This window comes from Rhopalosiphum maidis, chromosome 1, assembly GCF_003676215.2.
Source record: "Rhopalosiphum maidis isolate BTI-1 chromosome 1, ASM367621v3, whole genome shotgun sequence".
NCBI lineage: Eukaryota > Metazoa > Arthropoda > Insecta > Hemiptera > Aphididae > Rhopalosiphum > Rhopalosiphum maidis.
This window is the reverse complement of record NC_040877.1, coordinates 33,240,528-33,258,833: the sequence shown is the minus strand read 5'-3', so window position 1 is coordinate 33,258,833 and position 18,306 is coordinate 33,240,528. Positions and strand designations below refer to the sequence as shown.

General features: G+C 26.0%; 1 protein-coding gene across 5 annotated transcripts; it reads left to right on the top strand.

The window, feature by feature from the left end:
- Nucleotides 1-372: 372 nt before the first annotated feature.
- Nucleotides 373-17,532, top strand: LOC113553930 (piwi-like protein Siwi). 5 transcript variants are annotated; one of them, XM_026957545.1, is made up of 18 exons: nucleotides 373-696; nucleotides 6,944-7,123; nucleotides 7,190-7,229; nucleotides 8,395-8,502; nucleotides 8,944-9,155; nucleotides 9,226-9,411; nucleotides 10,206-10,382; nucleotides 10,952-11,107; nucleotides 11,223-11,368; nucleotides 12,461-12,569; nucleotides 12,638-12,933; nucleotides 13,024-13,178; nucleotides 13,872-13,996; nucleotides 14,081-14,249; nucleotides 15,379-15,503; nucleotides 15,588-15,745; nucleotides 17,097-17,265; nucleotides 17,347-17,532. In XM_026957545.1, exons 2-18 carry the CDS (start codon nucleotides 6,959-6,961, stop codon nucleotides 17,461-17,463), a joined length of 2,613 nt encoding a protein of 870 aa, XP_026813346.1. In that variant the 5' UTR covers nucleotides 373-696; nucleotides 6,944-6,958; the 3' UTR covers nucleotides 17,464-17,532. The 5 variants fall into 5 exon arrangements, with proteins under 5 accessions (XP_026813346.1, XP_026813330.1, XP_026813354.1 ...); XM_026957529.1 differs by lacking the exon at nucleotides 373-696 and adding an exon at nucleotides 4,333-4,418; XM_026957553.1 differs by lacking the exon at nucleotides 373-696 and adding an exon at nucleotides 4,531-4,557.
- Nucleotides 17,533-18,306: the final 774 nt, after the last annotated feature.

Below are 18,306 nucleotides of genomic sequence, written 5' to 3'. Positions count from 1 at the left end.
CACACCGCAGTGGTGGGTTATCGCCCAGGTCACACGTGTTATTTTTTTTTTTTTTAGTGGAATGGGACGACATGCTCGCAACGACGCTACATCTATACAACATAACCGTCCCAGTCCGTCCCTATATCACATATTTTACAACATATAGTCGAATACTGTGTGTCTGTGTGTATTCGTGTTCGTCGCTCGCCACTTGTCCCCGCCTACTTCTTTGTGCGGGCTTGTGTACCGTACTAGTGTACTACTGTCGGTAATATTCTATAACCTCCTATGTCTACTGGTCCCGTTTCCTGTTGGAAACGTATTATTGTGTGCGTTTTTTGAAAGCATTCAATACGTCATGTTCCTCACTACCACACAGCCCACAGTGCAACAGTGTCCAGGGCTCGGTGACCGGTGTTCGGGAAATTCGGGGTTGCCACCATAACACGGTTAACCTTGGCACAGTCCGTAGTATTTTTATGCCTGTGTTTTTGTCGAATATCGAAAAGACTGTTCCACTGCAGTGTGCTGTATATATAAATCGTGCCCGCGCTGTTATTCGTTATTGTTCATGCTTTTACAATATTAAATTGCACGTCAATCGCGGCGTGGTCGCGTTAAATACATATTTACAGATGCCTGCACCTAATTAATAATTACGTCTCATTACCAGACGAACGAAGATAATTATTACACCTACTTCAAACGAACTCGGTAAGATAAAAAATATATATTGATATTATGTTGATAGGCAATACTTCAATACTACCTACATAATAATATGTAAATATGTAATTAAACACACACGTGTTCCCAAATGGGAACCTAAAATTGTTTATAGTCTTAAAAAGTTATTTTAATCCGTTAACCTCTTTTCTATGTTTTGTAATTAATTATTATTAAAATTCTCGAACATGATATATTCTAAACAACCAATGAAACAAAAACAAAAGATTTTCTCTTACAAATAATATTAAAGAGGCTAACGAATTCAATTTTTTTTTCAAAAATAAAATTGGACTGTTAGAAATATGTTTATTTTTCACAAGCTTATTGGTCAAAATCAGTGATACTAATGTGGGCTATACAGAGTGTCCCGTGAGGATTTACCCATTGCGATATATCCTGAAATAATGGACTCAATGGAGATATCATAATTCTGGTTTTTTAATAAGATTCACAGTAACAAGAACTACAAATATTTCATGTATTGATTTATTTTAATGTTTTGGTAAAAAAGTTAAAAAAAACATATTTTTTTATTTAATTATTTTCAAATAAATTGAAGATAAAAAGTTTGTAGAGTTCATTTTTCTGAAAATATTGACGTTTCAACATTTTTATTTCATTAATTTCTTGATTTTTAATATTTTTTCTGGTTTCGGAAAAAACTGCGAATTATTTAATACGAAAGTGGTACCACGTGCTAATATAGCCGGCGCGGCGAACGCTTTCAGTGTAATTCACAGTTTTTTTTAAAACAAAAAAAAATATTAAAAATCAGGAGATTAATGCAATTAAAATATTGGAACGTCAATTTTTTTGAAAATAATTAAATAAAAAAATATATTTTTAACTTTCTTACCAAAAAATAAATTAAAACATGATAAATACTAGTAGTTCTTGTCCATGCAAATGTTATTAAAAAATCATAATTATGATATCTCTATTATTTCAGTCTTCAAGAGATATCTCAATGGGTAAATTTAAATCCTAACGGGACACCCTGTAAGCTGTAGTATCCTCTTATAGGATTTTTACTTTTAAGTTGTTCAACTGATTTTCACTTATTGCAATGAAACGTATAAGTGTAACTGCGCGTATAGTGTATAGTGTATACAATCAAAAAGAAAAAAAAAATAATGTACATATAACTATGTAGGTACGTATAATATTGTACACGCTATAAGAATTTAATATATAAAATTATAAAAATGAAAATTGTTTGTAGTTTTGTTATTTATATTTATTGAATTGCTGCAGATTATAAAAATTAAACTATAATTGTTTTTATACATTTATGAGGGAAGCAATGATAGCAATGTGAGATATACTGGAAGTTTAGACAAATATAATTATACACTATACTTACATATACTAAAAAACAGCCCTAGTGCCCTACATATGCATAAAAAAAACTAGATATAGATGACTGGTTTCTCTTTCTATGTTGATTAAATTCTGTCGCCATATTGTAACAAACAAAAGAGCAATGAAAACATTATAGATATCTACTCATAAATTTAGTCATAAATCATAATACAGAATAATGAGTAATCGTAAGTTGTAAACTTTTTTAAATTCACAGTTGTATCATTGTTGATAGTAAAAGTACTATTATAGTACTATCAACAATCGCCCTGAAATTTGGTTGAAAACCCGAAATTTGACTTTTTTAGTAATAATATTTAGTAGTAATGATATGTAAGCAAAATAATCAGCAACATAAATTTTTCTTTTCCATTAGATATTTAGATGGTACCTACACACATTGAGACTTAAAATCAAGAAATGTAATATTTCCTATTAACTAGTTATATAAATTATATAATATTGTATTATTTCGTATTATATTTTATTATGTATGTGTTTAAACAGTATAATACATATACACGGACATTTTAATAAATTATTCATACCAATAGTATAAATTACTAGACGTGAGTCAATTACTATTATTACTGATTTCGATTCTATACCAGAATCAAAAGAATTGGTATTCAACATTGTATCCTATAATATTATATAATTGGTATTTTTAATTGAACAGGTCATAGTTACACATATTCCAAAATAATTATAAATTCAATTTTTTTCCGGTAAAAATAACACCCAGGGTTCCAATTCACTTTGAAATCGAAAAATATTTCATCAGTTCGTTTTTAATTCATTTTTACCAGTAAGAATCGATGGATTCAAAAATTCGATCCTACTCATTCCTAAACCATATTATATTATAGTATATACCAAGAATTACTAGAAGTAATATTTGGTTATATCTTATATACATACTGAAATAGTAAAATATACTGATTATAAACGCCAATAAGATACAATGAGATAAATAGTTTACACATAATAATTAGAAATTGGAAAAATAATTGGCACCGGTCCAGTGTGTAACCTACACATAGCTATTGACTTACATTGCATTTTTAATAGTTATTATTATAAGTAATTTATACTATAATCTATCCTTGTCTGATAAAAATTCTTCAAATATAGTTCGCTTCCAATTTGGATGAAGGGATCTCCACCACTCCTCTTTTAGTTGACTATATAGGTTATAACATAGATGCGCCGCTTACTCTTATTTCATATTCCTTTTTAATATTTTTCACAAACATATTATGGTTTGGGTATTGGCATTTTTATCCGGATCAATAAACCATTTTTGATGATTTACAGTATTATGGATGTATCTATCCTTTGCTACGTGTTCTGATATCATATAATTATTATACTAATACACATAGCTAGGAATCGATAATGTAGGCAATACATTCCAGAATATACCGAGGGAGACCAGGCGCATAATTTCACTTTTTTTTTCGGGTGTGTGAGTTTTCAAGCAGACCATTTTGAAATTTCAGCAGACCATATAAAAATAGATATACGTAATACGTATATGTACATTATCCTGCTTTCAATTATTTCCATAAATTATGTATCAAATCATTACATTGACATAAATAGTAAAAATCAATTTAAAAACTAAAATATAATAAAAATTAATAGTGCTATGTGTCATGTGTGCTCTGATATCCTATAGGCTATAGGTACTAATAATATAATATTATATAATAGTGGTGAGGGGTAACTGCGACGTAGAAATAAAAATTTAACACATAACGGGAGGAAGGTAGTCATCGTACCGAGACGGTAGTGCATTAGACCTAAAAACAATGAAAAATAATAATATGGGAGTCACACCACCTGAACTGGGCAATGAACAAACATCACCCGCGTATGATAATATATTAATATCCGCAGTCGCACTGTATTGTAGGCCTATAATATATGAGTCTATGACGACCATGAAACTATTGTCTCTGGGAAATTCGGACGTGGCGATAACAGTTGACACACCCGTGCGAGGACAGACCGTCGCACCATCCGGGCGTCATAGTACGGTACAATCATCGCACGTGCGGCCCTAAATCCAGAAATGCGTAATAGCGTGAGAATGTAATGAATATTGACTCATACGATAGGCAGGAAGGAACATGAGAAGTAGGACGGGGCAAACCTACTATATAAGGGAGCCCTGGAGAGGACTCCAGCAGACCTGATTTTACTCGCCACTAAATTCACAAACTACTAACTATTCATTTTTAATATATATGACAATATACATGTATGCAGTAGATACAATTTTATTATTTCCTTCACGACACGCACATTTTAAAACATCTCACGATGGCTCCTCCGCCAAGGTAAAACAACATTAATTTATTGTGTGGTAAAACCCCAGTAGTAAAACGTCCATGATAACATTCATCCTGAAAAGTGATAGTAACATTCGTACTCCTGAAGTCCTAAATGTGCCGAGTCTCCCAACCAAAGCCCAACACGGTAACATGTTTTAAAAATTCGCTTGCTATGTTCCGTATTGAAATTGTATACGTCTTTATAATTGTTAAAAGTTATAACATCTATTTTTAATTGACCGAGTTCTTATCAGCAATTTAATAATTATCTTGTAAGCATTCAAACCTGTTGATATTGTCAATAATGTCATATTAATTTCTATCATTACTTTATTCACTTATGTCTTCATGTACATTTCTTACATAGTCCAGTCGCTTAATTTTTCCGTGAGTAAACCAATGATTGTATATTTATTAAATATTCCTCACGAAAAATGTTTTGTCTGTTACTTAAAAATCAAATATTTCTATAGTATTTTCTACTTGACTCAATTTTTAAAATATTTGTATATTTGAAATTTTCTATTTATTTTTTGGTTTAAGGATGTATGTTGTACAGATTGGACATTTTATACAAGGTTCCTCATAATTTTTCATATCCCAATCAAAAAGTATTTAAACTATTTGGTAAAATACTTGGTTTTTAAATAATTATAAAAAATAACTATAATTTGAATATTAAATGCAAGATTCCTTAATAGTCTTATTACTGGAAATTAAAAATAAAGTTATATAATAAGTTTATTATAAAAGTACATATATTTTTTGAGTGTTTAAAATTTAAATGTTGATGATTGATACATTATATTATCTAAGTTAACACCAATATCTCCTTAAGAGGATGTCATACCCACTGTGTTGTCTCAAGCTTGTCTCTGTCTTACAAACGTAAGACATGGCAAATTTGCGTTCAGCAGATTAAATTTTATCCTGTTAGTTTTAATATTAGATTCAATTTACCTATTATCAAACTTAAAGGTAATAATATTATTTAGGGCATCTCATAGGCTTTTATTAATATCTTAATTTTTAAGTGAGTTATAGTCTTACGTTTGTAAGACAGACAACACATGAGGGTATGATGTCCTCTTAAGAAATTATTGTTATTTTGTTATAATAGAAAAGAATATTAACCTTATAATCTTAAAACATTCTTGGTATTTCTTATAGATATATAATGTATTAATAGTATAAATTATAAAAATAGAGGCTGATACTATAGTGATACACCGTTTCTGCCCAAAATTGTTATTCGTATGCAATTATTTGTCATTTAATTTAAATCCTTTATAGTACCATATCATTACATTCATTACCAACTCAATGATACTCAATTACACTCAAAACCTATAATACGGCAGAGAAATATCCCCACTTTATAAATTCTATATCTAGTTTGGCTATCTCACTAAAAAAATATAAATTATGTAAATTAATAAGTATAGTAGGTATAATTAGTTTAGATAATTAATTATAGACTATAATGAATGTTGTCAATTGAAAATATAATTTTATTTATGTTAATTTTATTTGAAATTATAGTACTATAATTATTAACAACTGTGGTTCAGTAGTGTAAGAAGACTAATTAGCATCCTTGGCAATCTTAGAAAAAAACCACCATTTTACCAATTAAATAAATTGACAAATGTATACAATTTGAGATTTTCCTTATGATATTTTCATTATGTCATCATTAAATTCACACATAGTATGAATAATTAAACAAAATCATATACATTTCAAAATGTGTTATGACAAAAATGTCGTTTTGAAGGAAGAATAAAAATGCTATTTTCTAAACAGAATTTTGTGTCCCTTCACAATTTGTGGCCCAGGCGTAGGCACACTTTGCCATACCCTTGCTACACTATTGCTATGATTTAAGATCATCATCAAGATTATTAAAAACCAGAAGGTAACTCTAAAAAAATAAATATTTTTACCAGATTGTCAGAGAGTAGGATTATACCAAATATGTATATTAATGACTTATTTAAAATAAACTGTAATGGATTAATTTTTGGCGCTATTAATTATTGTTGATAATGTGAATAAATATTATTATATATAATATATCTAATTATGTAGTAAGAGTCATCATACCATAGTTTGAAATTTATTGTTTGAAATTTAAGTAAAACTAGCAATGGAATTTAATATTAATATAAGTTAATTTATTAACTTTAATTTTATAAAAAAATAAACTTAGTATCTGTACAATTATAATTTGTTTGTACTTTAATTGTATTATTTATATTTTATAATAATTTTACATTAGTTTACTTATAACACAAGTTCAATAAATAACCCCCTTGACATAACAATTAACAAGCATTGTTTTAGAAACAATAATTTTTTAGTAAATTTAATAAAAATAAATATAATTCAATATATCTCTAAATTAATAATTCTAAGGTACCTAAATATATTACTAAGACAAGAATCTTTTATTCCTTTTCTGTATTTACTAGATTTTTTACACTATTGATAAGATTTTTATTTTATGAAAACTTTTTGCTTATAAATAGTGTAAAAAATTACCTATGGATACCAATACAGTATGGCGCGCCAGAGGTCGGGCTCGGGGGTCTAATCCTCCTAATCAATTACAACAACCACAACAATATCGAAGACCTCGACCAATGGTATCACAAGTTAGAAATATGCAACCACAACCTGGTTCACAACAAGCAATTAGACCACCAAGCGTGAGAAATACATTTTTAAATTAAAAATAATTTAAGACTAAGTATTAATTATGTTATTTCATTAAGGTTGAACAAGTAACGAGTAAAATCAGTAGCTTGACAACAGGTACAGTTTACTTAAATAATATATATCTTAAAATATTTTATGTTTCAAGAGCATAATAAAAATTTCATTTAATTAGTTAACATATTTTGATAACTAAGTTTGGGAGGGGGAGGATATTCATCCAGTATCCATCCAGGCTTTTTTTATATGTATGATAGCTTTATGCTAATTATATTAATTGTTTGTAGATTGTTTCCAACATGCCAATCAGAAATGATTTTATTATTTTTTTGTAAACATCATATTAGCTTCTTACTAGAGTATAATACTGTTTTTACTATGTTTTAGGCCTGAACTATATTGTCTTTTAAAAATAAATACTTTAAAAGGTACACATTTAAAATATAAACCAGTTTTATCTGTATTAAAAATATTATTTGGTTAATATTTTTTATGAACTTAGTAAAATAATTATCTAAATATAATTTTTGAAGATTCAAAATATCAAAAACATACCATTCATACCAGATTTATTTTGAGATGATAAAATTATTTTAACAATAGAGTGTATTGTGTTTATTAAATAATTTTAAATATTTCATGGGAACTTTTCAAAATATATTAAATAATATTATGATGTACATTATACACATAATAATGTTGTCACTCAATCACTAACAAACTACAGTGACTGCTATATCAATATTAACCAGTACTTGTAATTACTTTTTGCACTGTATATACTTTACTTTCTTATGTTACAATCATAGGTGGACATTTGGTTGAATTTTAAGGGGGGTTATAATAATCCAATGTAAAGTGACTCGCCAAATCTTTCTATACACAAGTATAACATAACGCCTTCGACTTTTGTAAGAGCTAAGCCATCTCCCCCTAAGTTTCTGCTGATGTCTGCCTATGGTAACAATTCTCTGATACATTGTACTAGCATTTAAATAATAACTTAAATTAAATGAATATCCTTGACTCAGATATCATTTATTCCCTTCCCCCATTGTGCAAAAATATTTTCTGTTCAATACTAGAAGAGAAATTTCTTTAACGTCTAAATTTGTTAAAATTTTTTGAATTTGTAGTCCCCATGCATAGTAGTAGATTACCAAGGTTCTAAGATTATTTCTTGTAGTATTTAACAGAATATATGTTATTTTATTTTTGCTATAAATTAGTAACCAATATATTAATATATTGTTTATTATGTTAGGAGATGTGCCAATGCCAATTGGTCGAGGTGCAGTTCGTGGTCGTCAATCTATAGAAAATACATATTTTAGATTAGTAAAACCAGAATCTTCAATCAGTGGAAAACAAGGTATAGTGTAAAACAGTATAGTGTTTAAGAACTTTTAATGTTAGGAATTAAAAATATCGATACTTGTTTTCTTATTATATAAAAAAAATAAATGCTAAATTGTGAAGTTGAGTTCATCAAGTATTAAAAAGTAATAACTCATCAATACATTTATTTTTAAATAATAAGTTAAGTTATATTTTTACCGTTGGATAATATTTAAAACTAGACTTTTTTTTTAATATTACTTTATCTTTTATTGGTTTTTACAGACTAAACACTTTTTTTTTAAATGTATTTATCATTAATTTATTATTGCTTTTAAGATAGTTAGATAAATTCTTTACACTTAGTTCTATACATAACTATTAAGCAAACAATTTTGAAAGAGAAAAAATTAAATACATAAGAACTTTTTAAAAATCTAATGGTTTGTTTTTTTTTTATTATATTTTTCTATAGGATTTACAGGTCAACCTATTGAGTTAATATCAAATTACTTTCCAATAAAAACTTACACAGATTGGAGTTTATATCAGTATAGAGTTGATTTTAACCCACCACAAGATAGAATAAATATTCAAAGAGGGTTATTGAGTGTACACAAGGAGTTTTTAGGAACATATATTTTTGATGGAACAATGTTGTTTAGTAGAAAAAAATATGAACCCAATGTAAGTTTCTATAATACTTTTTTTATTCATTTATAATTTAAAAGTTGAAGAAATTTTATTTTCATTTTAGATTTTAGAGCTGACATCAAAACAGATAATGAATGATGAAATAGTAATAGTTACTTTAAAATTTACTTCAGTCATTGAAAAGGGTGATTATGTTTCTATCCAAATTTTTAATTTATTGTTACGTAAAAGCCTTGGTCATTTGAAACTGACACTAGTTGGAAGAAATTACTATGATGCAAAAGCAAAAGTAAATACTTATTTTATTCAATATTAAATTTATTTAATTTAAAAAGTTATGATATTTTTTAAATTCTACATTTTAAGCTGTTTATAACTTACTTAAAAATAATAATATCAATAACAGGCTACGTTATATTAGGCGTACGAGACCCTAGGGCCTGGATAATCTTATCTTTACATTTTATAATAGGTCAAATCACTCTAATATTAAAACTAACAGCCAATATTTAAACTGGTGAACAACAATTTTCTAAGTTGTACGTGTGTAAAATGGAGACAATACTTGCGAGTACTATGTCCATATAAAGTAAATTTTTTACACCAAAGGATATCATAAGAACATTTTTTTAAAAAAAATCTTTTATTTTGTGTAACCAATAAATATTAAATTCCTCTAGAAATGTAATGGGATTTCAGATTAACTTAAAAAAATTAATATTTTCTTATTTAATAGCCAACTAAAAATGCTTGATTTGGAGCACATGCTTTAAGCTTTAGCTAATAAAAAAAATTATGAAGGCACTAGGACAAATAGTAATAATAGGCAATCATTAATCATAATAATATTTAATAATTAAAATATTTAAATAAAAGTTCTCTCTATTTTAATTTATATAATATTTAACAATTTAAAATAAGCATTCACCTAACTTTTTTTTCTGGAATAAATCTAAATAATATTTCTTTAAAGTTAAAATAAACAAGAAAAAATTCAATGATAGGACCTGTTCAGTAGCATTTAATTTTTTTTTTACCAACATATTTTTAATTTATATTATATTTATTTGTTATTTATTATAGATTGATATTCCAAAGTATAAACTTCAACTTTGGCCAGGTTATGAGACTACAATTGGAATGTTTGATAATGGTCTATTATTACGGTCTGAAATTTCAACCAAAATTATGAGGGAAGAGACCGTTTTTGATTTTTTAAAAGAATGTTTAAAGTCTAGAAATGAAAACCCTAATTGGATGGTTAGTAATTGTTATGATTTCATATCTATAATAGTTATCATAATATTATTTAGTTTGTTTTAAGTCAGTCACGTTTAAAGAATTAATTATGTCAATTATCAATCAAATTTTGAACAAATATTTAATTGTAGTTTTTCTCAAGCCTATGAACATATATAATAGTTATGCATTCATATATAGCAGATAAAACATGTATTATTATTATTTTGAATAATTTTCTATTATGACTACATTGTTATATTGTTATTATTTTTATTATCCACATGTTAATTAATTATCAAGTTTAAATAGTCAAAAATGTATGTATCACTGTGAAAATATCTGTAGATTTAGATAGTATGTTGTCTAAAATTTTATTATAAATTAGATATTATATAATCAATATTCTAGATATTTAAGTTAGGTTTTTAAAAAATTAATTTACAAAAACAATTCCTAGTTTCTTCTCATAGTTAAAGATATCTATATTATAGATACAATACAAGGTAGGTAATAGTTACAAGTAATATCTTGCATTATAGAAACCTTTTTAGGAAAAGAAGATGAATTAATATAATATTATTTTTTAGGTGAAATTTAAAATGGCCATTATAGGAAGTGTGGTTTTAACTAGATATAATAACCAGACTTACCGAATCGATGATATTGATGAGACATCAAGTACTACATCAACATTTCTTAAAAAAGATGGATCTAGCATATCTTATATAGACTATTATAAACAAGTATGTTATTTATGATTTTGTATATCATAATTATAGCTAATAGTAAATTCAATTAATTGTAGTTTTCTATGTTTAATCTGTAAACTTAGTTTCAAATATTTTTTTTTATTTTTAGAGATATAATATAAATATCAGCAATCAACGACAACCAATGTTGATATCAAAAAAAAAGAAATCTTTTAGAATTGAAGGCGAGGAAACGGAGCTAGTGTACTTGGTTCCTGAATTATGTACTATGACTGGAATAACTCAAAATATGATGTAATTAAATTTCATACAAACAATTTACACAAAACAGTATTAAATTATGTATTTTATAACAGAGTAATACTTGTTTACAAAAATCTAATATGTATAAAATCATATAAATTTTTATTAAGACAATAGAAGAACTGTCTTAGTTTAGTGATTTGTTTTATTAATCAAATTTTGATTTTTACTTTATGGGTGGTTTTGACAGAAATTTAGATTTAGTTGATACATAAGAGGGAAGAGTGATCTCTAGTATTTGATAATCTAAAAAAAAAAAATGTAGGGAAGAAAGCAAATTTTTACTCATTTACAACTTTTGACAATATCAATAAATTTTGCTTTTTGTAATAATTCAAAAATAAATAACTGTAGATTTGAAATTCTCACCAAAGATTAATATACTACTTACTAAACAATATGATTTATTATTTTAAATAATTAGTTTTTATATTTAATATATTATGTATGATTCAGTTATTGTTGTTTATAAGCAAAGGTGTATAATAATTTAATACAGACCTTTTCATAAATTGTTCTTACTAAAATTAAAAAAATATCAAAACTACATAGTTAAAGTTTTATTTATATAATATTGACTATTGTGTTCAAAAGTTGTAAAAGTTAACATTTTTTAATATTCGTCAATATAGCAAAGATATGTAAATTATTTTATAGTTAAAAATTGAAACAATTGAACATTTAATACAAGATTTTTCATAAGTTTTTTTACTGGAATTAAAAAAAATATATATTTGTTGTTAGCTGTAAAGCTTTATACATTTTTTATGAGCGATTGGAATTCAAATTTTAATGACAAAATATTTAAATGATATAAGATTTATTCTCAAAAATGTTTTTTTTATTTTATTGTTATTCTATTAACTTTAGAAAAATGAAACATTTCACTATGTTTTAAATCATTATTTTTCTATACATGATGAAATGTTTAAAATATTTAAACAAAGTATCTATGGGTGGTGTTTTTTCTATGAATGTTGATAAACCATTATGAACTTCATTAAAAAGTATAAAAATTTAATAAAACATAATAATGATTTAATATATATATATTTATTAAATTTATACCGTTTATGATTACAGTAATAATAGATTTCTTATGCAAGATATAGCCCAGTTTACAAGAACAGATCCTACAGAAAGAATCAGCAAATATAATACTTTTATAAGACGGGTTCTTACTACACCCATGGTAAATATTTTTATTAAAATATTGATGAGCAAAAAAGAGTTTCCTTTAATTTTTATTGGATATTTAAGTCTACAGAATCATTAACACAATGGAATTTAACATTAAGTAATAAACTCATTACAATTCCTGGTCGTGTATTGCCACAAGAAATGCTTTATTCTGGTAAAAATGATAGTACATATCCAGCTGGTATTAATGCTGATTGGACAGCTCACTTGCGTTCTTTACCCATGTATCGTCATGCTGAAATATCAAATTGGGTAATAGTAACACCATATATGTGGAGTTCTGATGTTGGGCAATTTACCAATACTTTACTCAGGGTAGCTAATAACATGCATTTTTCATTATCAAGACCAAGAATGTTAGTATTGGTTATTATAATATTTAATGTAATTTAATTTAATATAACTCAATTACAAAATATACTATGCAAGATTTTTTTTTTTTTTAGAGTTGAAATAAAGGATACACAGATAAAAACGTATTCAGATAGTTTGGATCGTGTAGTTAATGAAATGAGTCCATTATTTATTTTATGCGTCATTCTCACAGAGCGTAATGATCTTTACAGTGTTATTAAAAGAAAACTATGTATTGATAGAGGAAGTGAGTAATTTTTAAAATTGAAACTAAAGATTTTGTACTGAAATTTAATTTGAATAATTTATACGGGTTTGGCTTCAGGTTCTGATATTTTAATAGGTAATTGAGTTAGATTCTTAGATTTAGTTTCAGGTCATGTCACAAATCTGTATTATCAGTGGTTGTATTATTTGTATTACGAGTCCTCATATTTAACTGCATTAATTGTACCATATAATTGTCAGTATTGCCTATAGTTGATTTTAAGGCGCTTGGGAAATCTCTAATGACAATGAAAAGATCTGATATTAAATTTATATGTTGGTTTATACATAAAATAATTTATAACATTAATAATTTGTATTTTAGTGCATAAAATATAGATTAAAATTATTTTATAATATTTTCTCTAATAATCAGAAGTTTTTCCCTAGATATCTGTTAATAAAGTTCTCAGATTAAATAATTAAATACTCATTGCTTAAATAATTTTTTATATCGGATGATATTGATTATTTTAATTGTGGAGTTGGAGAATACCAGTATTTAAAAAAAAATATATTTTTAAGTATAGGGCTTATCATCATTTTTGGTTATTCAGGTTCAGAGCCTTAGTTATTACTTATTAATATATAAATATGTTAATCTAATAGTAATGTTTAATTATAATATCATAATGATGCTGATATTTAAAATATTTTTAACAATAATTTTCAGTTCCATCTCAAGTTGTGTTGGCAAAACAAGTACAAAAAAACAATATGTCAGTTTGTACCAAAATTGCCATACAAATTAATTGTAAACTAGGAGGAGCACCATGGCGTGTTAAAATCCCTGAATCAGTATGCTTAATCATAAAATAAATTAAAAATTTATATTATGTAAATTTAATATCTTAAAATTAATCATATTATGTCTATTTTCAGAAAATGATGATAATTGGATTCGACGTTTATCATGATAAGCAAAATAAAAATAAATCTTATGGTGCATTAATAGCCACAATGGATAAATATCACACTAAATTCTTCAGCTGTGTTGAACCACACCAAAGTGGAGAGGAAATTTCACCCTATTTTGCAACGAGTATATATAGTATGTATATAATAATTATATTATTTATTTTAAAACTTATAATATAATAGGTTAACATAATATATGTATAATATAGGTTATAGAATTTACGCTATAGTTCTAGTGTGCAATCTACCAAAAATCTGCTATGAAGTTTTCATACCTGATTTCTTTATTTGAGTGTATTATATAAATTTGATATTCTTTTTTAATTGCTAGTCTAACAACAGTGAATTTCCATTTTTATTATTATTACATAGCTGTTTTTAATATATATTATATTAAATAATTTATATCTATTCTTGAGAATTCTCCATAAACCATCTTTTTTTCTTCCATTTATTAGATTATATATTTTATATATTTGAATCTACAATTCATTTTTGGTAATTTTAGTGTAGTATTGATATAATATATTAATATCCCTTATCACTTGAATATGGGCAACTGAAAGTTATTAGAGGGCCAATTTTTAGAAAATTAAAATTTAGCGAGCCAGAGTATAGAGAGCAAAAAAAAAAGGTTATTCAAAATATGCATTTTAATTTAGCATAGACGTATCATAGATTATAGACGAATGACTTTGAAATTGTATGATGTAATTTGGTAATGTAGCGCGGGCCAGATAAAAGAGGTTCGTGGGACGCCAATTGCCCACCCCTGACTTAAGGAGTTAAAATATCTTCACACATTTATCCACTTAAGCCAGGCACGTATACAAAAAAAAATTCCGGTGGACGGAGGGGTTAACAAAATTTAGCAATACAAATTGTGCCGCAACATAATAAAACAATATTATCTTCGTTAATCGAAAATATTTTTTTTGGAGGGGGGAATTAGGTGGATTCAAATCGTTTTACCGCTTGGATGTGATATTGGATCTCTCTCATTAATATTTTATGTTTAAGCTAGCTTAATTATCCGCCTACTCATTACAACTGAATTACATTTTTATCGTTTTCCTATTTAACAAAAATTCTTAAGGTTTTAAAAATTCAGAATTTTTTTATTTCAATTACCATACTTACTTGATTAAAAATCAAGAAAGTAAAAATTTATTACTCGATCTATAATAACTTATTAATGAGTAATTTTTTATGTAAAATGTGTAACCTATTAATTAAATATTTTATTTGTTTTTTTTTTTTAGAGGCTTTAACTAAATATAAAAGCATGAATGAAGGTGCACTTCCTCAGTCCATCATTATATACAGAGATGGTGTGGGAGATGGACAGTTATCATATGTCCATAAAACCGAAGTTGAAATGGTAAAGGTTGGTATCTGTATTTATAATTAAATTTCCATGTATATTGTATAATGCTTGCAACTCAATTTAATATAAACATTTTCTTTACAGAGAACTTGTAAAGATTTTTACGGAGAGCAAAAAGTCGGTTTGGCCTTTATTATAGTTAAAAAACGTATCAGTACAAGATTTTTTTGTAAAAATAAAGAAAATTATAAAAACCCACCACCTGGAACAGTTATTGATAATAGTGTCACTGACCCAACTATGTGAGTATATAATTAATATATATTTATTAATGATGGGTCAAACTGTTTGAATCTCGAACCAAACCGAGCCGAATCCTTGATGTTCGGTTTGATTCAAAATTCGAACTCGACATGAAAAAAATTCAAACCAAACTATCAAACATCTTTTACTGTTCGAAAATCGAACTTCAAAATATGTGTCAAACCAGACTTACTTGCCACGATAATTCAAAGACCAAATATTTGTACAATTCTTCAAAATTTATTTAAAAAAATAAAAATTGATAATCATTATTTAGCAATAATTAGACTATTGGCGATAGAAATTTATAAACTGTAACAGGCACTTTATGTACCATTTATAATAATGATGATAAAAAGTATTAAGTTTGAGTTTGAGTTCGACTTAAAACGATTCTAGGTTCTGTTCGGTTCAATTTAAAAAATCTGGGTTTGACCCATCACTAATATTTATAATTATTTTACTGTAAATTATGAATTGGGAATCTAATGTTAAAAATGTTGTTTTAAATTTTATTTGACCACCGACATGGTATACTTATAGATAAGTTGATAAAAATAAACTTTAAAAAAATTCTTTTAGGGATCATTAAATAGACTATGTAATGGATGGTTTAAATGAAATTCAATGATATATTCATATATGAATGTATACGAAAAATAATTTTAAGCAGAAAAATCTATTAGCCTATTTTTATAGAATATTTTATAATATATTAATTTTATATTTAAAAAAAATGTTGTTGTAATTTAATAACTAAAAACTTGAAATTTTCACAAAACATATAAATTAACATATTTAAACATTTAAAATGTTTTTAAATTCATGCCAAAAATTTACAATTATTTTCTATATAAAATGTACACAATTTCTTATTTAATTAATTTGAAAATATAATACAAGTTTTAACGTAAGCTGATTTTATAGCATTTTAAAAATTAGATATTTAAACAAAAAATAATTTTTTTAAAATATTAATCATAATTCATGAAGGAAAAACACTTGGATTAATGATCTAATAAATATTGTATACTTACATAATACTTACTTAATATAATGTGATGTATTAGGGTGTAAGATTTTTATTTTGTCGTGTTGGAATAATAAGATGGACTTATTTTCTTACTGATTCTACTATCACCATTGATTTTAGAATATTCTAAAATAAATGCTATCTCTGGGAGAAATTTTACTAATATTATTACTTACCAATGTAAGTATACACATTTTACTAGCACTAAACAATAAAATTAAATATAGGTTGGGTATCACATCTACTTCTGTTAGAAATATCTGTGTCGACAATTATTTGTTAATTTAAAAATAAAATAACACTTAAATGCATTACAGGTATGATTTTTACCTGGTGCCTCAGCATGTAACAAAGGGTACAGTTACGCCAACTCACTATAATGTAATTGTGGATACTCTCAATGAAATTCCTAGAACAATATTAATTACACCAGATATTTTACAAAGACTTACTTATAAGTTAACCCATTTATACTACAATTGGTCGGTAAGTATTAACCATAAATACATTGATAAACACAAAACCAAATATATATTTTTATAATTTTAATGATTATTTTTTTTTTAGGGTACAGTAAGAGTTCCTGGTGTATGTCAACTAGCACACAAATTAGCATTTTTGGTTGGAAATTCACTCCATACTTATCCAAATCCTAGTTTGGAAGAGTTTTTGTATTTTTTATAAGTTTTTTTCACTTTTTATTAGTTAATATAGATTTAAATCATTAAATCTAATAAATTTTCATGTACAATATTTTTTTATAATATGTATTTCTTTTTGAACACCTTTTGGATAATATATACATATTAAGACCGTTTAAGTTTGATTTAAAATCTTAACTAAAAAGTTGAATTAAACTCAATTAAAACTAAATTACTAAATTATCGTACAAAGTGATTCTCAATAAGTTAAGTTCAGTGCTTGAATTGGAGGGAACGCGGATGGAGTCCGCTTTCATTTTATCATAGATTTCAGCGTTCCCCTTCATTTAATTAAGCGAGGAAAAATATTAGCTCTATAGTACCTTACTATATGTGAAGGGGGTGTGGGGAAAAAATCCACAACGGGTTACTTTATAATTTATCTACTATGGAACAATATTTTCTGAACTAAAACCAGCATCCGTTCTCAATTTTTTTTCCAATTCAAGCACTGGTTAGGTTAACCTAACCTAACATTATTCTACAACAAAATCTGTTATTGCGTCTTTACTTTGATGACTTTTTTAAAAAATTTAAACAATACAATTTTTTTTTTTATAATAATATATAGGTTTATTTAAAAAAATGAATTTTGTTAGAAATTTTTAAAATAAATCAATTCATCAATATAAATATATTATTCATGTACATTTTTTTCATGTTTAACTAGCCTGTGATGACATTGTAAGGTTTATCCAATACTTGAAGGTTATTCAAACAAAGCTTTAAACCTGATACCATAAAAACACTTTGAATTTGTTCTTAACTATTAACATATTATAGGAGTGTTAGGTTCATATTTATCGTCGGGTTGATCTGAAGCAGG

Excerpts from the sequence above, each read along its gene's own strand:
- LOC113553930 (XM_026957529.1), top strand. The coding sequence starts at position 4,338 with ATGTATGCAGTAGATACAATTTTATTATTTCCTTCACGACACGCACAT. Across the intron at positions 11,369-12,460 it reads GGAATAACTCAAAATATGAT|TAATAATAGATTTCTTATGC; the intron begins GTAATTAAATTT and ends TTATGATTACAG. Across the intron at positions 15,746-17,096 it reads AGTGTCACTGACCCAACTAT|GTATGATTTTTACCTGGTGC; the intron begins GTGAGTATATAA and ends AATGCATTACAG.